Below are 23,469 nucleotides of genomic sequence, written 5' to 3'. Positions count from 1 at the left end.
AGTGTTTTGTTGTTTTTCCCCATTATAGTAAGGATTTGTGAACAAAAGCATTAACCAAACATACCTTTAATTTGCGGAGATTTGTAATGTGTGTATGTGAAACTGCTGAGTTTAAAGACATAATTCTTAAAATACTAGACTGATTTTGCTAATTAGGGTGTTGATGACAGAGTATTGCTAATAATGGAGAAAAATATGTAATTTTAAAAATAATACTGTGCATTGTTTTCAGTGTGATTCTATATTAATATTAATGGCATTTTCAAACTTACAGAAATTGATTGTCCCATCTCTTGTTTCTGGATCTTCATCATTGGATGTTAGCATGATGTCGGAAGTAGTTGTAACCAGTTCCCCCACACAAGTGGAACCCACTTAATTTCTTAACAATAAAGAAATATGTTTAGCTTAAATCTTATATTCCTTCAGGTAGCATTTCTCTCCCTACCCCCACCCCCACCCCCAATGATTCTGTGTTAAGTTTGGCCAATCTTAGCATCAACCCTGATTCAAATCTGTCACTTTTCCTTTTTTTTTTTTTTTCTTTTCTTATAATACAAGCTATCTAGTAGATATAGCAACTGAAAAAAATTCACTTACAATTTTAGCTGGAAAGCCACAACTTGGAATGGAGAAGCAGCTAGTTCTTGTAGCTAATGCACATATGCACTGGGACCCAGAATATTCTGATGTGAAGCTGGTTCAGACTATGATGTTCCTCTCTGAAGTAAAGAACATTATTGATAAAGCCTCTCGTAACCTCAAACCTGGAGTTTCGGGAGAACTTGGAACCATTCCACTTGTACTGTGTGCAGATCTCAATTCTCTGCCAGATTCTGGTAAGAACAGCAAGTTTTCTTTTTTAGAACAAAATGTATGGGATATATGAATTGAAATTCAAAGGTCTTCCTTTTTAAAAGAAAATACTTTGTTTAAAAACACAAGATGCTTGAGATTTTAAGATGAAAAACATATGATGGAAAGCAGGGAGTCGAAAGATGATGAAACTATTGGATAGCCTGTAGAAATTCTGCACCTGTGTACATATGCAAAGTTCATGCCCTCTGAGGATTTCTTTGCATCCCCATAGAAAATGACAGGAAACCAAAAGAATATTGCAAAAATGGTCAAGTACCTCTCCCCAGAAGCATGGATATATGGTTTTAGGTGCCCTGAGCAGCTGGTAGAAAGGAGGCTGGGGACACCCTGACTGGTGGTGGGTCAGGTCCACTCCCTGTTTGCCCAACTCCAGTTCACCCCGAACTTCCCACATCCTAATCCTCATTCCACAAAGTCTCATCACCCTCTTCCGCCTCCCTCCACTCCAGCCAATCCCTACCACCCCTGCACCTAGTTTTGCTCTGACTGGTGGCTCCTACTCTATGCCAGGTTCAGCCGCTAGGCCCAGCTGGGCTGGCGGTAGGGAGGGGCAGTGTTCCCTGTAAGCTATGGGCTTATGTGGTTGCATAGGAGAAACTCAGATGCTGCCCAGTTGATTAGCAGAGCACCCACAGCTAGATTTTTAGTTTCTACTGGTAGTGCACATTGCTTTGCCTTGGTGCACATAAAATTTTATTCCACACATGGATGGAAAAGATTAGAGAGAACATTGATGGGGGAAGAGTACACTGCCCTTGTACGGAGTGGCCAGGCTGGGTCCCCACTTTGAGGATAACCTAGTTCTGTCATCAATCTGTTCATCTTGCCTGCTGCCTCTGGAAGTAGCCCTACCCTGAAGTAAGTGCTCAGGGATAGGCTGAGAAGGGCTAGTTTCAGAGGTGAAGCAAGGGTGGAGTTTGAATACCACAGAAGGTAGGGGTGAGAGGAAGTTGCTCATTGCCTTTGCTAATGTTTTTACTTTTTTTTTTTTCTCCTTCATCTTAGGTCTTGTTTTAGCTTGCAGGCACATATTCTGCCAAGGAGCGTGCCTTTATCTATCTTACACTTCCTTTTAGTGTATGGCATGGCACTACTATAGAAAATTTTTGAATATGTTATAAAAGTCATATTGACCTTACCGTATGTATTTAACTTGCTTGTTTAAGGTCCAGACACAAGCAAGGAATGCAAGTAACAGTTTGTTGTTTGCATACACCTCTTAACTAAATGCATAAGTTGGTTCCTTTTTTTTCCCCACCTCCATGCCTTTCTTAATAGGTGTTGTTGAGTACTTGAGCACTGGTGGGGTGGAAACAAACCATAAAGATTTTAAGGAACTGAGGTACAATGAAAGTCTTACCAACTTCAGTTGTAATGGAAAAAATGGAACAACGAATGGAAGGATTACACATGGTTTCAAGTTGAAGAGTGCCTATGAGAATGGCCTAATGCCTTATACGAATTACACATTTGACTTTAAGGTAAGAATTTTCCTGTGTTACAGCAGGGTTCCCAAACAGTCCTGCTCCTCAGCAGGGACCAGGGTCAGTGATGGGTTGAGGAGGCCAGGAAGGTGCTACTGCTGGTCCCCCCCCACCCCCAACACCCTGCTGGATGTCTTGAGCTTGTCACCTGGCAGCCCTTCCCTGCTCACCCAACCTGACATGCCTCCCACGTACCCTCTTCCAGGGAAAGGCTCTGGGGCTGCCAGTGCTGGGCAGGTGCTCAGGTCAGGCCTGGCCATGACTTTGTTGATCCTGATCATGGCATCCAGGCAGAAACAGAACAGTACCACCAAGTCCTGGTCCTTAGAGGGGGAAGGGAGTGTAGTGGGGTTGCAGGGCCCACTACTCCAGGGAATCCAACAGCTCTGGATTTTGGGATACGGTGGCCTGGAGTCGGAACAGTCCAAATCTTCCAGCTGCCTGGGTTTGAGGACTCTCAGGACTAACTCCTTTTTCATCACACTCTACCCATAGCGAACCATCCAGGAATGTGTGGACTGAAGCCCACGCTTTGGGAACCCTGAGTTACAGTATTTTGAAACCTCTTTCTGTTATATAACTTAACTAAATGGTTTCCCTAGACTATTTGTTGTAGGAAAGAAGTTTGCACTGACATTTAGAGTGTGTGTGTGTGTGTGTGTGTGTGTGTGTGACTGATAGTTTTACAAACTTGCATTTAAAATTCCATTGAAACAGAAAGCACTTATTCTTTCCTCATAATAGAACTCAAGATTAGTTGTTCCCTCTTTGCAAGGCCCTAATGATGTCTTGGGTCTTGGATGTTTTATTCTTTGTATAAACAGGAAGCACCCTTAAAGTATTTCATTACATATTTTTAATTATCCCAACTTAAGGATGTTAAAATGTGGTTACTTTCCTAATGGAGTAGTCAATAAGGATAGGCAGTTCCAGCACTCCATCTGGCTCGTGCCAGGTCCCAGCATAACCTCTTCTGCTGCCGCTCTGCATTGTAAGGGATGGGGAGCCGCTGCCGGCTCAGTCCCTGGTCCCATGGGTCTCTCCACAGTCAGAACAACCTTCCCTGCTTCCGCTCTGCAATGTAAGTGACAGGAGCGCTCCAGCTTCCCTGTCGCTTGCAGTGCAGAGCAGCAGCAGGGGAGGTTATTCTTACTGTTGAGAAACCTGTGGGACTAGAGACTGAGCTAGGCCCTTCATGCGCCGGTTCTCCTGTCCCTTCCAATGCAGAGTGCCAGCCGCGGAAGAAGTGGGTATGCAACTAGTTGATAGTGCTAACCGATAAACACCTGCTTATCGGTTAGTCGACTAGTCACTTACCCCCCATCCCAAATAACTAAAAGGAGAACGTGGGGTGTTAAGCTTCCGAATGAAACAATATTAAATAACTATCCGCTTCTCTGCATTGTTACTCTGCTTTGTTGCAATGTGGACGATTATCAACACTTCCTTACTCAGGGGAAGCAAAAACGGTTCTCTTTCTCTCTTCAAATCTGATGTAGCTTGAGGCCCTCTAGTTGAGCATTACTGAGTGTTTTAGATGCAATCTTTTTAAGTTTCTCTATTTTTGGAGTAGAGGTAACAGCAATATCTTACTCCTAACAATTGAAAAATTTATGGTTGAGCATCTGGCCTGCGGGTAGCTTCATTGCTTTATTCCTAACAATTCATGGTGAAATGGTTAAAATAATTAGTAAATATTTTAAACTAAAATTCCCTTACGAGGTTTAAGGAATGTCTTTCCTTGGTAATAAGTATGGTCAGACCAATGGTCTACCGTGGCCAGTGCCAGGTGTTTCAGAGGGAATGAGCAGAACAGGTAATCATCAAGTTATCCATCTCCTGTTGCCCATTCCCAGCTTCTGGAAAATAGATGCTATGAATACTTCAGAACATGGTTTTGCATCTCTGCCCATCCTGGCTAATAGCCATTGTTGGACCTATCGTCCATGACTTTATATCTTTTTTTGAACTTTTTGACTTTGATCTTTTTTTTGTTATAGTCTTTGCCTTCACAGCTTCCTCTGGCAAAGAGTTCACAGGTTGACTGTGTGGTGTGTGAAGAAATACTTCCTTTGGTTTGGTTTAAACCAGCTGCCTATTAATTTTCATTTGGAGACCCCCTTACTTAGTTCCCATATTATAAGGAGTAAATAATACTTCCTTATTTATTTTCTTTTACATCAGTCCTGATTTTATAAATCTCTACCATGTCCCTCTCATAGTCATCTCTTTTTCAAGCTATAAAATCCTGATGTTATTAATTTCTCCTCATATGGAAGTTGTTCCCTACCCCTAATCATTTTGTCATTCTTTTCTGTACCTTTTCCAATTCCAGCATATCTTTTTTTGAGATGAGCTAATCAGATCTGCATACAGTATTCGAGATGTCGGCATACCATGGATTTATGTAGAGGCAATATGATATTTTCTGTCTTATTATCTATCCCTTTCCTGCATTAGGCTGCATTGTTTCTTGCTTTGAATATGGCTGCAATTTTATCTAGGGACAATAGGAATTTGCCTTAATAAGACAAATCATAACAAGCATTTTGGTTTTAGAAAATCGCTTGGCACCAGTGTATTACCCCTAATCAAAAGATATTTGATAACATTCTTGAAAGATTAGAAGCCCTCGATACTATAAGGAGGTATCTCAAGTGTTTAATTTCAACAAGTAGTCCTGTGGCTCCTGAGCGCTGGTCTACACGAGGGAGTTATTTCAAAATAAGGAGCTGATTATTTTGAAATAACTCCTGCTTTCCATGAAGAATAATGCTTATTTCAAAATAGCAGCAGTATGGATGCTCCACTGCTGCTATTTTAAAATAAGTACTCCCTAGAGTCATTCAAAGGAATTACTCCCCAGTGCTTCCCAGGGCTCTATGTTGAAGTAGCACATCCACATTAGGGAAGCCTGCCTCCGACTAATTTTTAGGCTTCCATATAGTGTGGAAACGCTATTTCAAAATAGTTACTTCAAAAGTTATTATTTTGAAATAAGTTGCTTCGATATAATTTCCTAGTGTAGATATGCACTTAGAGACTAACAAAAATATATATCGAATCATGATCTGGGGGTAAAACTCTATTCATCAAATGAGTTGGAGTGGAAATAATAGAATCCAAGATATATATAACAGCAAAAAGCATTTACCTGTCAATTGTAGGATCCGTGAAAATGAAGCTAATTATGTGGGCTGGATATGTCCCATTCGTAGCTTTTGATGTGGAAATATGAATGTTAAGGGCAGGGGAAATTGGCTTTAAGTACAATATTTGGCTTATGTGGGATAACTGGAAAGATTATTCTGAACTTGAATCAGAATAGCAGAGCAATGACTAATAATTGTGTTCCATCTTTAATTTAGTTCTCACTAAATTTGGTCCCACTAAAGTTAAAAGGAGTTTTGTCACTGATGTTAATGAGACTTGTTTTTAGCTCTTCATGCCAAATGTAAGTAATGAAGAGCCAGGAGCAAATAGTCATTCTCGGTATCTTAAAAGACCAAACATATTAACAAAATGTACCTAACCTCTGTCTCTCTCCAACTTGTTGATTTGTCACAACACACTATGGCAAAACAGCCCTGAAGATGGCCCGGTGGTTCCAAAACCTTCATCATAAGGTGGCTGTTCCATTTTAGTATGTTAAAATGCAGCCGGTAAAGGCAAGGAAGGAAAAGACTAACCTCCCCAGTGATTGCCAGCACCTCCAGATCTGTAACAGTTCTGAAGTCCCTCTTAAACAAGTGGGTGGGAAATGTCTGAAGTGAAACTACCAGGAAGAGGTGAGGAGAAGTGATCAAAGGCCCAGTACACACTGCTCTTCCCTGGCCCATAGTGAGCAACCCTTATAACAGATCATATAGGGGAGACAGAAGTAGTGGAGCAAACGGTGCCCCAAGAAGCAGTGCCACTTCCTAGCTATTTGGCTTCAAATAAGTATTTGAAAAGGTTGCTGCAGTGTTGCCTTTGAAAAGGTATTTGGCCGAAGGATCATGCACTAAAACACTTTTTTCCCTATTACAGGGTATTATCGACTACATCTTCTACTCTAAACCTCAGCTAAATATACTTGGCATTCTTGGACCTTTGGATCATCATTGGTTAATAGAGAACAATATAAGTGGCTGTCCACACCCACTCATCCCTTCGGACCACTTCTCACTTTTTGCACAACTGGAGCTTTTGCTGCCTTTCCTGCCCCCGGTAAATGGAATCCATCTCCCTGGCAGGAGGTAGTCAAGTACAACTTAGAGGGCAACCTCCATCTGACTTGTAAAATTGTAAAATCTGAATATAGAGGAGTGAGGTATGGCCAACAGGGATTTTTTCTTAATGATCTTAATTTTAAATCTAATTATTTGATAGACATAGTAAAAGCCAGGTGCTATCAACAGACACAATTCTGAGCCCAATATACTTTATATACTGTTAGACAGGAATAGGTGCGTTTGCACCTTTCTTTAATTTGTTATAATTAATCATCCTGTTTCTTCTGTATCCGACATAACACATTCATGCCTTGAAATAGAGAATTGTTATACAGTATGTTCTCTTTGCACAGGTATCTGTAGCACTACTTTTTTGAGGCCAGTAGTACCATCAAGAACATTCTTCCGTACTTCACTCCCTCCTTTTTCAGACTTGCTTGTAAAATATAGAATTTGAATTTAGCCTTTATTGATTGTATATGAACAACAGAAGACCTGATTTATGAGATTTTGTACTTTAAAAAAATCAGATTTGGAAAATGATTGTATTGTAAACTAAGGCTAAATTTTTATCTGTTTTCATGTGTTATAAAGGCCAGCTTGTAAAAGAAGTTGCAACAGATTTTCTCTGCTAATGATTTGCACTTGTTAGGGTTTTGTTAGCCCTTTTGTACTACTTTTATTTTCAGTTGAGAACATTGCTTTTTACATCTAAATCTGTAAAATATTGGCAAATTCTTTAAATACATGCAGTTGACTTTCTGATTTTAAAAAGAAAAACTGTAAAGTTCTCACAGAACAGATAAGCTAAGCAGTGAATGATGAGTAGGTCTGTATGGACTGAAAGTTATTGTTGATGTGTGTACATTTCTAATATTTTTATCTCTGGTTTTTTAAGTAAAATTAGGGATGCTTGTGTACAGCTTCTTAATTTTTATTTTAAATGCTACTTGTCCTATCTGCACTGTGCCTGCTTAAATTTGTTCTCAGCTAGCACTGCCTGTGCATGCAGAGAAAATCTGTGCATCCTCTTTTATATTTTTTAAATAATGTTAACACTTGTGAAAATTTTATGAAGATACTTTTGTATAAGCTGTGGCATCTTAATTTCCTCTTGAAGCATTGAATACACACTTTTTGAACATGTTCAGATTATGGGTACACAGTTCCTACCTTCTAATACCTAAGCACTGCTTCTTTCAGTGTCCTTGCACAGTGCAGTTCTTTTCACTAAGAAGTACTATCATGTGAATCCATTTCAGTTTGTGTGTTCCTCAGTCTCAGAGACAGCATTCCTTGAATGAAAACAATTACATTTTTCTGTTTATGAAGCAGTGTAAATTAGACGCATTTTCAGTTCAGGTTCCTAAGATAACTCTTCAGATCATTTTTAAAGTGACCAAGTCATATTTTAAAGTGTCAAGCAAGACTAAAATTAATAGTGTACCTTCATAGTGCCATTACTGTCATAAAGCCAAGTGTAAAACAGCTAATGAATTTAACTTGGACATACAAAAGGGAGAATTTATTCATTCCTCCTTAACTAATACACTTTCAAAAATCAATGCAGTTAATTGAGAGAGAGAGAGAAAGCGCGCACGCTTGGTCTAACTGCTTTTGTTTCAACTGCAGGCAGGGAAGCAAAAGGACACTGAGCAGTACGAGAAATTTCTGAATATTATAAATTTTTGTATAAAGAATGAGTTAGGTAATAATGATTCAAAATTTTATGAAGAGAATTTTTTGGCACTTAAATGTGCTAAAACCATTCTGTTTTAAATAGAAGTAAAATTACAAATAGTTCTGATCTACAAAATGTGTGTTTTAAATTTCAGTAGGAAAAATCTTGATCTTGATCTTGAATCCTTGTCTGGAACCTGATTTTGTTGTTTTGTTTTTTAGTTGTGCAAACACCAAACGTCCAATTTATAATCAGTACATTGAAATGCTGGTAGTATTGATGTAGTAGATTTAATGCTTAGTGTTTATTTTTTCTGTTTGGTTTTTTTATTTTGTTTTTTGTAAAGTGTGAATAAAAGGTGTTTTACTCATGTTTCCTAAACAATGTGTTGGTAATGTGCATCATGACAATTTCCAGTGATGATGAGCCAATTTGGCTTGTCAAACTGAGCAAATCTATTTTTTTTCCTGATCTGGATTATGTAATAAGTCCAGAAAGCTTTACGGAAGGGGAAGGGAAGCACTTATTCATTTTGTATTTCTTAGAGGGAAATAATTTACTTTAATAGATATTGGAGCTTGAGTGCACTTGTTAGATTCTAAAGGTTTGAGCTTTACACAATACCTTTTCACCTCTCTTTGGTAGTGTTTTAAATATATTTGAATTTATGGCAGCCTGTTAAAACATTATGGCCCTTTGTGCGTGGAAGATACAGTTGTTCTTCCCTGGACACACTGCAATCTATGGGTCAGTTTGAACGACTTTTCTCCATATTTTAGACTAATCCTGTAGGGACTGATCTAAAGTCCACTGACCGTAACAGAGAGACTCCCATTGACTTCAGTGGGTTTTGAGTCAGTCGCTAAGGCTATGTCTACACTACAGCCTACGTTGGCATAACTTATGTAATTCGGGGTGGGAATTGAGTGACATAAGTTATACTGACATAAGCGCTTGTGTGCACTGCACATATGTCATTAGCTTGTACCGTTCACGGAAGTGGTTCTATTACTTAAGAGCTCTCTTCCATTGGCATAAAGTGTCTTCACCAGACACGCTGCAGCCATGCAGCTGCAGTGGTACGGTTGTGCCACTGAAGCACCGAACCTATAGATGTTCCTAATAGCTGAAATTCTGAAGCCTACTGAAGGATACATTTTTTTGACTATATGGAAAAAGACAGATGCGCCAATACTGGACTGAGTGAAACTTTGTTAAACAAATCTAAAAGAAATATTTTCCTATGTTAAACACATCTCATTCAAACTTCTCAGTTTTCAGTTGTAACATAAACAAAATATTGCAATAAACAGTCTTTACAACATATGACATCTTTGCCTCGTAAACACTATTATGAAATGGTTATTTAGAATACTTTTATTTAAGGTGGCTTTAGTTGTTGCCATACTGTTCCTTCAATGTTTTTGTTATGAAAGCACGTAACACAAAATCATAGACTCTTGGGTTGAGGTATTGTATTCAAGGTAGACCGGATATTTGAGAGCCATCTTTTTTTTTTTTTTTTTTTTTTTTTTTACCATTTGGTAAAAACTTTCAAGTATGGTCTGCCACAACCTTGCTAATTATTCACTTTTAGAAAAGAATTCTCTGTATCTAAATTTAATTTGCAAGTATATTTTAAAGAAGTGGAAACAAATACAGAACATTGATAGATAGTTATATCAGAAGTAGGCAAAGAAAAACCACTAGGAGAATGTTTGTAATTATTGTCCCTTTGGTGGCTTCAGCAAATTAAAAATGGCTAGCATATTGTCAGTAAAACTGATTTTGAGTTCAGAAAACAGTTGCACACATCTCTGGTCTAATTTTAACATGAGAAATTATGTAAATTCATCTAGGATGTAAGATTTAAAAAGTCAAGTTTGCATTTTAGCCATGCAGCAAAAACACCCCCAAACCCTACAAAAGACAAAATAATCACAGCACCACTTAAAAGAAACAAATCACACTGTAAAACATACAAATATTTCAATTTACTGCTTAAGTAGAGAGTCTTTTTTTCCTTCCAGCCTGACACAGTATTTTTAGTATATGTTAACTGCTATTCTTTTTTTATTTGCATAAAGTTTAACACTTAAGTGTCTTGGTATGTTTTAAGTAGTTTAAAATAGACTATCTTAGTCTTTATTCACAGTACTTCTGTATAATGTGTAATGCACTGGACTAACTCTTGTTTACCATTCATTTAATGAAAACCAGCACATTATCTGCACTAAGCTCAAAGAATGTTGCATTTGTCTACAGGCAGCTCTTCAATAAGATAAAGGGGGAAACTGAATATGGTCTGATGGTAAACAAGGGCTTTTACTGTTCTCTTCAGTGGAACTTTCTTCTTGGTCAAATTTTAACTAGCTAGTATTATATTTATATACAGGGTCTTCTTTTTTTTCTTTACCAATGTATTTTCCTACTCATAGCTGATCAATAAATTCAATATCTGTTTCAAACCTTTTTGCAGTGTCATTTCTATTTAACATTTTTATTTCTAAATGCTTCATGAAGCTGCGGGAGTAATGTAAGTACATTTGCAAGAGTTTATACACAAAGCTGACACATACATGAAACTACAATCCTGTAGAGACTTTTGTATTGTGACTCTGCAAGCTAGGCACTGATTCATGTCTTTTACGTTGGAGATTCACAAATCAAAGCCATGAACACCAAATCCTCCAGACTGTTGTGGAAATTCATAATCAGGTGTGAAATCTGAAGTTTGCCTCTGAGAGGCCGCCTCACAATCCCAAAACTCAATGCCATGCCATTTCTGATTTAAACTAGACAAATTAAGCCTGTAATGCAGTAAGCTGTAGAAAAATTCATGGAGGTTAGGTCCATTAAAGGCTGTTAGCCAGGGGGTAAGGAATGGTGTCCCTAGCCTCTTTGTGAAAGGCTGGAGAAGGATGGCAAGGGACAAATTGCTTGATCATTGTCTTTGGTCCACCCCCTCTGGGGCACCTGGCAGACAGGATACTGGGTTAGATGGACCTTTGGTCTGACCCATTACGGCCATTCTTATGTTCTTATATGAAAGTAGTACTTGTCTGTCTCATAAGTGCAGCAGGAATACAAATCTTTGTAAACATTGAGTCCCTATCTCTTGCTTACAGTCACCACAGACATATCATCTACTCTGGCTTCCTCTCTTCATCCCCTCGGCAGAGCTCAGGGCAGAAGTGTTCACCAGCGGAAGAGTTTTTTTGTTTTGTTGGGGTTTGGTTTTTGCATGGAGAAACCTCAGGCAGCAAACACCACCACTAAACTTCTCAATTTTAAGTGATGCTGTTGTCAGATCAGCAAATTTCCCAGAATACAACGGTATGCTCACACCACTGATCCCATACAGTTTGCAAGATGCTATGTGAATGATAACTTTAACCAGGCAGTTCCCCTAAGACCTTCTTGCCCTTGACATACAAACATCCCATGTGCAGTTCCAAGACAGAATCGATGCAGGTCCAGCCTGTCAGTAGCAGAGATTCATGCAACAAGTTGCTGCAAACAATCTTGATACTATCCTGGTGTATAGTCAGATGCAGGACAGGTACAATGCATGCAAGGCATAGGCACGCAAATGATGAGATAAGTGGGGGGACAGCCAGTTTCCATTGTTTGTATCTCATGAGTTCTCTCATCCTAGAATGGGCAGGTAGCCTTGTACCTGTGCTAGCCAGGAGCCTGTTAAATAGACAACAGGTTCTCCTAATCCTAAAATTAGCATAGGAGTAAGAGATCACAGCTACAAAAAGGCACAACATTAGTGCAGCTGGATTGAATTTGTATCCCATCTGGAGGCAGTCTATGGGGTTGAGGAGTCCATGTAGCTGGGCCATGCTTACAAACGAGATGAGGGTCGTGAGGAGAGCATGCCTAAGTTCAAAGATTCAGGCCTAATGGAAGAGATCCTGATGCAACTGGACAATTCTACTCCATCAGCCCTCAAGAGAATTAAAAAGTACAGAACTAAAATCAAAGCTGTTATAAATCAGTGGAGTCCTATAAACCTATATATGACCACGTCAACTGGGTGAAGTGGTAGAAAGCTAGGTGATCTCAAAGTTAAAGGTACACTACCAAAACCCAGATTATGAGCTTCCACCTAATGTCTTTTCATAAGACTTTGTCAATAAGAAGACTTGATAAGAATACAAGAACAGCCATACTGGGTCAGACCAAAGGTCCATCTAGCCCAGTATCCTGTCTTCCAACAGTGGCCAATGCCAGATGCCCCAGAGGGAGTGAACAGAACAGGTAGTCATCAAGTGATCCCTTCTATCACCCATTTCCAGCCTTTGATCTAGGCCAACAGATAAATGAAGCTTCTACATCTTCTCTAAGTAGAATCCTAGACTTCAGAAAGATACGAAAGTAACGGGGGGGAGTGGGCAGACCCTGTAGGAACCAGTCTCAATTTTTTGAACTACTTATTGTATTTCCTGCTATGCTGTCCAGTTTTGTTTTTAAACTAAACAAACTGGAGTTTGAACTACTGAAATCAAATTAACAAATGAAACTTTGTATCTGGTCAAGACCAGTATGAAACTGCTACCAAACATCTCTTGGAACTTTCATTTGTATGAATTTCTTGTTAACTTTAAAATAACCGTAAAAGTTCCATATTAGGTTTTGGCTTGTTACAATTCTAATAAACCAGATTCTTTTTTCTACGGAAATTATTTTTAATAGTGTAACATGTCTTTGAATTAGTGAAATTGAGTTTCAATACAATAGTTTAACGGTCGTGCCATTAGATTTCCCAGACTTCACTATAAATGATGTAAAAGGCAAATAAAATACAATGGACACTGACACGAGCAATGCTGTTTCCAAGAGCCACTTGCAGACCCATCTCTGTGGTTTAGAGGAAATAGAAAGTGAAAACCTTTACTCCAGAATAAGCGATCCAGGTTCCTAAAGTATTTTGTAATCAAATGAGCAATAACTGTCTGCTTAGCTCACCAAATTTTACATGTACAGGACTGCCACTTTAATATTCAACAAAAAACTGGAATTTTTGTGCATACGCCACAGTTCAAAATTATGGGTATATGATTATTTGTTCAGGCCCTAAGTCCTGCAATTGAAAGTGTGACGTTACATCCACACACATAGTAAGTACAGTGTGGGCCTCCTTACACAACTTTTCTAATACATGTCTCTCATCTTCAAGAAAGTTGTGGAGAAATTGGAGAGGGTCCAGAGAAGAGCAACAAGAATGATTAAAGGTCTAGAGAACATGAGCTATGAAGGAAGGCTGAAAGAATTGGTTTGTTTAGTTTAGAAAAGAGAAGAGTGAGGGGGGACATGATAGCTGTTTTCAGGTATCTAAAAGGGTGTCATGAGGAGGGAGAAAACCTGTTCATCTTGGCCTCTGGGGATAGAACAAGAAGCAATGGGCTTAAACTGCAGCAAGGGAGGTTTAGGTTGGACATTAGGAAAAAGTTCCTAACTGTCAGGGTAGTCAAACACTGCAATAAAGGTATGAGGAGGTCGGGCCGTGGGGCAGTAACGTGGCAGGGGGGGAACTCACCCGGAAGTCATGTGGTGGGGGGCGCCTTAGTGAGGAGATCTGGTCCCAGCAACTAGACAGTAGTAGGGAGCCGGCAGCGGCTGCTCAGCTCCAGTCCTGGCGGCAGCAGGAGCTGGAGAACCCCATCCCAGGGAGCAATGGCTGGCTAGGCCGCAGCGGGCTGCGTGGGTGGGGGGTTGCAGCGGTTTAGCATGGGCCAGGAAGGGAGGCACCTCCCTTGGTCTGGCAAATCCTTGTCCAGGACCAGTCAAGTCTCAAGGGTGCTGGACTAGAGAAGTCCATCCTTACTATTTTTCTACAAAATAACGTTATCAAAACTTACTTTTCTTCTGGTGCTGTTTCTCCACAAGAAACGTGGCTATTTGGTTTCTGAGATGACCTCAGGAATGATTAAGCAATTGAGCCTTTATTAATAACCATGGATCCAAAGGTACCTAATGAAAAAAATTGCAGGTCTTATGACATGGAAGATCTTGTGTAAAATGGTAAAAATATTGCACTAAGTTAAAAATTGTTTGTAGTGTAGCTCTCAAAGAGCCTTCAAAATGACACAGCTGTTTACTGTTAACCCAGTCCTGCAGAAGTTTCTCTGTCTTGATAACAGCAATATCTCATTGTATCCAATTTATCCTCATCGTGTTTAAAACCTGAGATCACTAAATGTCAACACTTTATTCAATGAAGACTATGTGCGGCACTGACTACTAAATCAGCATGCAATTCAACAATTGCCGGCACCAAGAGAATTCCTCCACCATGAGGGCATTGAGTTCACATTGGTACCCAAAATCTCCACTCCTTGGGACTGGCCAATCACCTAGCCACAGATCTGACCAGCCTCCCTTATCTTCTGCTTCCTCCTCCTCCTCCTCACACAGCGAAGAGGAAGAGAGTGGGCATGATAGTTGATTCCCCTGCCAACACTCCTCTCTGACACAAAGGAGACCACCTTGGGAGCCCACGAAAGCCACTCATGCTGGCATGATGCAACTGTGGTATGAGCAACCATGATCCTACCCACCACCTACCTATCTTCTATGCACTGGCCACCATGAGACCCTTAGGCACCTATGTACACCACTGCCTGCCCCTTCTATTCCAGTCCAATGGGACATCAGATCTCCTCCACTTGATACACATGACACTGTCTAATATCTTGAGCAATGGGGAGGGGTAGCTCAGTGCTTTGAGCATTGACCTGCTAAATCCAGGGTTGTGAGTTCAATCCTTGCGGAGGCCATTTGGGGCAAAAAAAAAAATTTGTCAGGGATGGTACTTGGTCTTGCTGTGAAGGCAGGGGACTGGACTCCATGACCTTTCAAGGTCCCTTCCAGCTCTAGGAGATAGGTAATCTCCATTAATTTTAATTTTTTTTAAAAACAATGAACTTCTGGATGAGGTGAATCACGGTCCCACAATGAGGACATGTCCCCAATCAACAACTCCCCTCCCATCTCAGATGAAGTGGTTGTACTGCCCACGCGAACACCAGCTGATGACTTCAAACAGTTCCAAGAACCGGTCAAGAGAGTGACATCGTACTGCAGGAACTGCAAGAGATACAAGGTAAGTTATTGCAAATGTTTTCAATCCTGTGCTATTACCAGGATCCCTGCTGACACGGCAACCATCAAACCCATGGAAGCCATTTGGCAAACATCTACCTCTGCTCCCCGCCACCAGCAAACATGGAGACAGAAAATACTTTGTCTCGGCTAAAGGCATGGACTTCATATTCTGCCACCCAGAGCCAAATCTGCTTGTTGTCGATGCCATCAACCATTGAGAAACAACCACGGTTTCAATCCATGCCCCGGTATAAGGAATTTTCAATGTCTAGGCCTCTTTGGACCAAAAAATATATATATTCATCTGCCACCTCACTGGCCAACTACAACTACTCCAATTATGCCAAACTACAGAAGCTCCTTGATGACTTGCCACAACACAAGTGACCCCAATTGCAGTACAATATCAAAGAGAGTCAAACACTAGCCTGAACAGCCGTACAGGTGGCTAGGGACCTTGCTCACACAGTGGCCTGAACCACTGTCATGACTGTTGTGATGTGCAGGGCCTCCTGGCTAAAACCTCAGAAATTTCAAAGAGTTTCCACTCAAGGTTGAAGACCTTTCATTTAACAGGGCTATAGCTTTTCACATCTAAAACTGACAAGGTGCTCCATACCATGAAGGACTGTCACGCTGAGCTCTGCACCATCAGCATTTACACCCCACCCACCAAGAGACAGTGCGACACCCCATACCAGAGGCCTCGCGACACTGCTTTCCACTGCCAAAATCAATAGCAATTTGAATATAAAGCAAAACAATGCTCCCAGAGATGCCAAGTGCCATGCACCCAATCCAGGGCAACCCAGTCCTCCACATCCAAACCCCAATCTTGAAGATTTGGCTGAGGGTCTGAATGACTTCTCTCCAGAACCAGCAATAGCAAGATCCTCTACCTGCCTACTTGGCCCTTACTTAACACCCTTCTATCAGGCCTGGGCCGATATAACAACAGAACAGTGGATACCAGAGATTGTACAACCAGAGTACATTATCTCATTCCTCTCTACTTCTCCTATCCTCCCCATCCTTCTTCTGGGAGCCTTCTCATGAGCACCTCCTGCAGCTAGTGGTGCATCACCCGCTTCGAATTAAGGATGTTAACTAGCAATTAATTTACTAGTTGAATAGTTGATGGAATTTCCATCGACTACTTGACTAGTCAATAAGCATTTCCGCGTTCCGCCTTTGAAATGACCTACACAGGACTATACATGCACCGCCTCCAGGACTGGCTCACCACAGTATATACACCTGCCCACCTCAACCTGTGCAGACCGATCATGCTTCCATCAAAGGTACTTGCCTTCCGACGCTGGTGGAGACAACTCCAAAACTTACTTCCAGGCATCACTTTTCAACAAGACCCTACATCACTTGTTATCACTGTGGACACCATCCCTCATAGGCTGAGGCACCACACTATTCAGAATCCCACACTAGAATCCCACCTACGCACCATGGACAGTCTCACCAATGTGACATGTATATTCTTTTATGAACAAAGACAAGCCTGATCTCACTCCTTGTTCACTGAAGCGCTCAAACTATGGAACTGGTGTATCCCTAACAACATAACCCTGACTGCATCCTACTTACTGGGCTGCCAGAACACCAGGGCGGACACTCTGTCACCATTTCTCAGAATGGCACGAGTGAGATCCAACCCCCGCCATCCTCAGAGTAACATTCTGCAAATGGGGTCCCCACAGAGCCATCTCTCTGCAATACTGATGAACTGCAAATGCCCTTGCTTCTGTTCCAGGGCAGGTCTCAAACCAGGATTACTGGGAGATGCCTTCCACAGCACGTGCAACGCATCGTGTCTCCCACCCATGGGTCATACAGAAGACACGCACAGGCCATACATACGTTATCCTCGTCCTCCCGACATGGCCCAGATGCACTTGGTATTGTTGCCTTCATTGCCTTGCAGTAGGGGACCTCACCTGCTACCTCTATGACAGGAGCGCCTCTCGCAGCCCCCAGGCCACACGCTGCACCCAAACCCTGTTCTGAAGTTACCGGCAAGGCGGAGCCCCCGTAGGGGTGCTCATCTCAAAGAACAATTGTTACTGGACAGCTTCTTACTTCACTGACCTTTTCTCTCTAGTATCTTGGGACCAATACAGCTACATCATCACAGTGCAGTGCACATAGACCCTAGAAACAACAGTTAGAGGCAGAGGCAACTGGTCAGGGGTAATGTGGGGGGTGGGCACTGGCCACATGCCCCCCTACCTGGGGAAGGGCCAGGACAGCCCCCTTCCAGCCAAGCCCTGCCTCTCTCTGCTCCTGCTCTGCCCTTGCTCTACCCCACCTCTTCCCCCAACCGAGGTGGCCCAGGGAACCAGCAGGGCTGGCAGCAGCAGCAAGAATCCGCCTCCCCCCTCACACACACACCGTACCCAGCAGTGGCAGGGAAAGCAGAGCAAGGCGGTCCTGTTCTGCATTACTCTGCTTCCTGCCAGGCAGTGCAGTGACGGTTCCACCTCCTCCCACAGAGCAGCCCAGTGCTGGTGAGTGTGGGGAAGGGGAGGACATCTCCAGCAGGCACCAGTCTCCCTGCTGTCTGCTGGCTGGGCCCATCCACCCCATGGTATTTGGGGGGGGCCCTGACGCTCCTCACACATTGCCCCTGTTTGGCGGTATGAGTACATATGATTTACCAAAGGTTCCAGCAGGCAGCTTGCTCTGTGTAGCCATCACTTCATTCTAAGGATGTTAAGAGGCAGGTAATTGACTAATCGTGTTGTTGTTACAATTTGTATCGACTACACGATGAGTCGATAAGGGAAGGCGCTTTGTCCTGGCTCACGCCTGTCTAGGAGCTACCGCCGCTGCGGCCCTGCAGTGTAAGTGTAGTAGGACCTGGGTGCACAGGCAGCCTGGCTCTTACTCCATTTCAACTGCAGAGCCAAAGCTGTTGTGGACTGGCGCGAGCTGGCACTGAGCCGGGCATGCTTGGTCCCAGCTCAGGCCGGGTCCAGGAGCCCTGTCCACAGAGGTCCCAGCAGGGAGCTGGGACCCCCCGCCGACAGGGGCTGCTGCTGGAGCAGCCTCTGCCTGCCATAGGCAGGGGCTGTTTCATGGCAGCCTCCCCTGCCCACCCCTCCATTGCTGTCTCTGATAGAGGCAGCAGTACAGAGGAGGCAGGTTTCACCATGAAGACAGTGCTGGTGGGAACCGACTTTTAAGCCAGCTGCCCCCAGCACCTCCTGTTTCCCCTCTACTCTTATCCAGAGTAGCTGAGTACTCAACTCGACTATTCACTTACATCCCTACTTCATTCACTGATTCCTTAGCACTGGTCCGTCCTGCACACAGTAATATAACACATCTATGTGAACCTGCTTATCTAAAGTTAAGTTTCCACTTCATGCATCCAGCCCGCAGGTTCATGCCCGAATAAATTGGTTAGTCTTTAAGGTGCCCCAGGACTCCTCGTTGTTTTTGTGTCATGACTTCATTGCTGTTTTTAGCTGTGCTAGATTAACGTTAGTGCGGCTGTACCTACAGCCGTGGCAGGCACACCTCTGGTTTCATATAGAAAGAGCCTCGACCACTTTTCAGGGGTTCCCCCCGTCCTGTTTTCTGCTTTTAGATAACTGTCTGAACCAAATGTTTTCACCAAAATAATCTATTTCACCTGATCTGTGCTATTCCCGCTGGGTGTATCATTTAACGTGTTGGCTGTGAAATGGTTAACAAGTTGCTGAAAAAGTTATGAGTTTAGTCGCTGCCTAAAAAAAGACACACCAGGTTGGCGCATACGTTTCAGACGCGGAATGAGAGAGCTGGGAGCCCGTGAACTGCAACCAGTACCAATGCAGTCCTACCACTAGATGGTGCCCATAATACAAGAAAAATGAGTACAGAGCGTTATGCACACACCAAGTATTGTCTAGAGACTTATGTCTAGGGAGTGAAGTGGGAAGAGCTTCCCCTAAACATATTCACAGGGACTTGAGAAGAATTCAGTGCTGGTGAACCCTTAAATCGTGTAGCTGTCCGTTAGCAAGTGCTGAATGGCCAGAATACACGATGGCGCGATGAATGAGATCGAAATGTCACTGCAGTGGGAGAATGACGAAGACCCACGTCAGGCACTGGCAGAGTCACTTTGATCATGCCAGTCTTTAAGTCTGCTGCTTAATTTTGTTTCAATGCAAAAGTCACCAGCCGTGGGGGTTGCTCCCTTACAGGGTGAAGAGGAACATTCTGGAGGTGCAGGGGGGTCCATGCCAGCCCCCAGGGAGGGACACCCACCAGCGGTCTGCTTCCAGTTATGCTCCTGCCCTGCCCCGAGCTGCAGGCCTACTCCTGGCCCTGCGCCCAGCTCTGCCCACAGCCTCACCCACCAACCACAATCCAGCCATCGCTCCAATCCAGGCCCCAGATCTGATCCCAACCTGGACTCCTTTATTCCTGTCTGCGTTCCTCCCCTCCCCTGGAGCCATGGCCCCAGCTCCGGGGGAAGGGGCAGACAGGGACAAGGGAGGGCATGACCCGGAAAAGTTTGGGAACCGCTGTTTTCATGGCTAGGCCAGCTCCGCAGTTGTAAATCAGAGCAGGTGGAGTCAACGCCAGCCAGCTGGACACTGAAATTCTGGCACTCACAACAGTTGCAAAGGGCGGCTTCCATGCCAGACCGCTTGGCATTAGGACAGAGACGTGGTCCCACCTTTAGGGGAAAAAGATAATTGCACGTCCCCCTGTATTTGTGCACAGACTTGGGGGCTGGGCTGGTGCCTCCCAGTCCTGGGACTTCCTTAATTTGCACTCAGCACAGACCCTTTATAATAAGCTGAATGCAGTGCCCCCGGCCAGATGTCCAGCCCACTCCCCATGTGTCCCTCCGCACACACTGTGCCAATCGCTCTTGCCCTGGTAGGGAGGCCCTTCTCTGCTGGCCACTACTCCCCAGCTGGCAGTGGGCACATGCAGCTGCTTTGCATTCCCTTTGCAGCGATGTGGCTTGCACAATGGGTCTTAGGCTGAGTATGTGTTGAGCTCTGTGCAGATGGGGGAGAGTAGGCAGCGAAGATGGCGAGGGAAGAGATGGGGTGGTGTGTCTAGACACAGACTAACCCTCTAGGATTAATCCTCTTCCAGTGGAGGCAAAGTGCTGCCGTTAGTCACCTGCATCTCACCCAATCCTCTTAATTGTCGCTAATTACTTTCTAGCGGAATACTCAGTCGCCTTGTTTGACTCAGAAGCAGCAAGGCAATTGAAGATGCAGGGGCCTCTATTGCATTTGGAATGACTTATTCCAGAAAAAGGCTTCTCTTCCCCCCTCCCTCCCATACGATAAGAATATTTTTGAAAGTTCCAGCGTGGTTTATTTAATTCCTTGCTTATCTCATCCACAGAATGCAGCTATTCTATTTTATTTTTACCACTCCCTAAAACAATTGAAAATGGACAGAAAGTTGTTTTGATATTTATTGTATAAAATATAATGTACAGTATATTACAGAAATTAAGAAAAATACAATCTAGTCTCTCATGAATGCGGCTTCTTGAATGTCAAATGATCACTTGCCGCTCGCAATATTTAACTTAAAAAGAAAAAGATAAATACTTTGATAGCCAGCGACTTAAAAATGACACATTTTGTGAGTCATAAGAAGGCTAAATCAGGTAAAGTTCTGAGGCTCCCTCTTCACGAATCAGATAATTTTCCTGAAAAATATTCAGATTCTGGGTTTACCATTTTTCTTTCCCTTCTTCCTGTAAAGAAAAGAGTAACACTGAGTAGTCTTGTCTTGCATCCAGAATGATCACAGTCCTTGCTGTGCAAAAACCCAAGAGGTAAACTGAAAATCTATGCCTGGCCTTTTCCTGATACTGAGAGAGAGACTCAATGAGGATGTATCCTAAATGGGCCAGAGTCTTAGAAAGTAGCAGGGACTTTCTTTAATTGTCTCTGGCCCCGTCTACTGCCATTCACGCAGCAACATGACAGAATCTTGGGATGCTCCAGGACCATCCAAAGGTGAGAATCTGCATTAAGCCGTATTGACGTAACACTCCTTTTACTGAGAAAATTCCACAGTCCTTAGGCAAAACCCCTCATCGTGTCTCCTACTTGTAGGGCCATCTGATTTCTGCATTTTATTTACCCACAGGGATTTTTTTGCCAAATGAAGAAAGGTCGCTCCACTGAAAGGGGTGCCCATACAGACCTGCTACACCACTGGGTAGGCTTAAGAGAGGAAGTGTAGTAAAATAAACTACCTGTTCAATTTCAGTTTGATGTTTTAAGTTGGCTGCTCTAATGATCCAAATTAGAATTAAGCCAGTGCAGTGAAATCAACACTCCCAGCTCTTGAAGTATAAACACCAGAGAAGGACTTAAGAGCACAAGTAGATCGGGTTAGGCTTCCTGTTTAATACCAGCTCTCAGGTGCTAGAGGTCGATTCATTCTTTTAACACAACGGCAGGAGACTCACTCCCTGCGGCATGAAAGTCCCTGATTCTGATAAGTCCCTGATGCTCTCTGGTCCTGCTATTTCTGTGAATTTTTGGCCCCCAACTAGGGAAGGTTTGATACCAACGATGAAAAAAACGGAGTTGTTCTTACCTGATGATCTGCTGGAAAATATTTCTTATCTGGTTTGCATTGGGATCCAAGCATATTTGTTTGCCACTTCTCAAGTTTACTCTGGAGGGGGAAAATTAATCCGATGAGACAAGTGGGTGGAAATTCTCCCTTTACATTGATTTTTTTATGATACTGGATTTGAAACTCACATTATTTCCACATTTTCACATGAGGCAGATGGAGGGAGAATTTCTATCGTCTTCAACTGGGCAGGAGTAAACGCAATCCTGTCTGTAGTTTGAAGGCATAAGCATCTCCCACCATTCATGGTTAGTTCTGTAAATACGAAAATAATAATAAAAAAGCTCCATCAGTTAAAAAAAATCAAGTACATGAAGTTTGTTTGGTAAACACATCAATTCAACTTATAAATGGAAGAATTTACAATGATTACCTCAAGTTTCAGGCACTCTTAGGACCTGCTCTCTGTGCCGTTACAATATCTACTCTGCAGCTGTGAAAATAGAATGTAAAAACTCAAAGGAACCTACCGTGTGAAGAAGTTAGAGCAATGACAGCAAGTGCGACTATGAGCTTGAACAGCATCTTTCTGCAAGACCTTCCTTCCTCTTTTGGTCAGGTCTTCTTGTGTTGTCAAAGCTAACGCTCGTGCTTGTGTACCACAAAGCCAAGCAGCTTAAATAGTCTTTTGAAAGACAGTAGGGGGCTGACATCAGAGGCTAAATTTGAACTGTAACGGAGAAATTTCGAATATGGTCATGTGGAATATGTTTATTTTTATCCAGCGGTGATTCGTGAATGGAAAATACCTTAAATATACATTTCAGACAACAGGTAAGATTGGACAATAGCGACTGAGGATTAGGCTTGGGGGTTTCCACATTGTTGTCTGTGGATTGACATTGGTCTGTGATGCACTTGCTGGTTGTCTATGGAGAGCTGGCTGTTTACATGAGGTGGGCTTGTGCTTGTTACCTGTGAAATCGAATTAAAGGCAGCTTATCTATACACTGTGTCTTGGAGGGGTAGCATGTTAGTCTGTAACTTTAAAAACCATGATCAGTCCTGTGGCACCTTAGAAACTAGTTGAAATATACAGAATCATGAGTTTTCATGGGTAAAACCCACTTCATCAGATGAAGTGGAGTGGAAATAACAGAATCCAAGATAGATAAATAGATAAATAAAAACAGCAGACGTACCTGTCAATTGTAGGCCCCATGTTAATGAGGCTAATTAAGTGGGCTGGATATATCCCATACATTGCTTGTGATATGGAAATGCAATGTGCTACTGTTGGTTCATGTCGTTGATTTTTTGTGTAGCTGTGACACAGTTGTTATGAAGACACTTTGGCCTGGTCTACACTACATTGGAAGGTCAACATAAGATACGCAATTCCAGCTGAATTACAGAGCTGCAGTCAATGTGTCTTATGTTGCATCTCTGCACCATCCACACAGTGGGAGGCCAACAGGAGCAGACACTCTCATTGGCTTCCCTTATTCCTCATGAGGAGCAG

General features: G+C 42.6%; 2 protein-coding genes across 4 annotated transcripts in view; one reads left to right on the top strand and one right to left on the bottom strand.

The window, feature by feature from the left end:
- CNOT6 (CCR4-NOT transcription complex subunit 6) overlaps positions 1–10,730 on the top strand; it is a 75,830-nt gene extending 65,100 nt beyond the window's left edge. For all 3 annotated transcript variants that reach the window (XM_075900500.2, XM_075900499.2, XM_075900498.2), the window contains 3 exons: positions 609–839; positions 2,158–2,360; positions 6,393–10,730. In XM_075900500.2, coding sequence (XP_075756615.1) covers positions 609–839; positions 2,158–2,360; positions 6,393–6,605 — 647 coding nt within the window. In that variant the 3' untranslated portion in view covers positions 6,606–10,730. The remainder of the gene's footprint in view (positions 1–608; positions 840–2,157; positions 2,361–6,392) is intronic.
- An 8,641-nt stretch (positions 10,731–19,371) lies between these two features.
- LOC112543888 (alveolar macrophage chemotactic factor-like) lies at positions 19,372–22,736 on the bottom strand. Its single transcript, XM_089769626.1, has 4 exons — positions 22,478–22,736; positions 22,136–22,262; positions 21,966–22,046; positions 19,372–19,450 (listed from the first exon to the last, which is right to left on the bottom strand). Exons 1-4 carry the CDS (start codon positions 22,530–22,532, stop codon positions 19,372–19,374), a joined length of 342 nt encoding a protein of 113 aa, XP_089625752.1. The 5' UTR covers positions 22,533–22,736.
- Positions 22,737–23,469: the final 733 nt, after the last annotated feature.

This window comes from Pelodiscus sinensis, chromosome 16, assembly GCF_052426305.1.
Source record: "Pelodiscus sinensis isolate ZL-2025 chromosome 16, ASM5242630v1, whole genome shotgun sequence".
Lineage (NCBI taxonomy): Eukaryota > Metazoa > Chordata > Testudines > Trionychidae > Pelodiscus > Pelodiscus sinensis.
This window is presented reverse-complemented; position numbering and strand designations above follow the sequence as displayed.

What these genes read in the sequence shown, in the direction of transcription:
- LOC112543888 (XM_089769626.1), bottom strand. Translation starts at nt 22,532, where the DNA reads ATGCTGTTCAAGCTCATAGTCGCACTTGCTGTCATTGCTCTAACTTCT. An exon ending in TGCTCTAACTTCTTCACACG is followed by an intron (nt 22,263 to 22,477) that starts GTAGGTTCCTTT and finishes TCGTATTTACAG; the next exon opens with AACTAACCATGAATGGTGGG. An exon ending in TGTGAAAATGTGGAAATAAT is followed by an intron (nt 22,047 to 22,135) that starts GTGAGTTTCAAA and finishes TTCCCCCTCCAG; the next exon opens with AGTAAACTTGAGAAGTGGCA.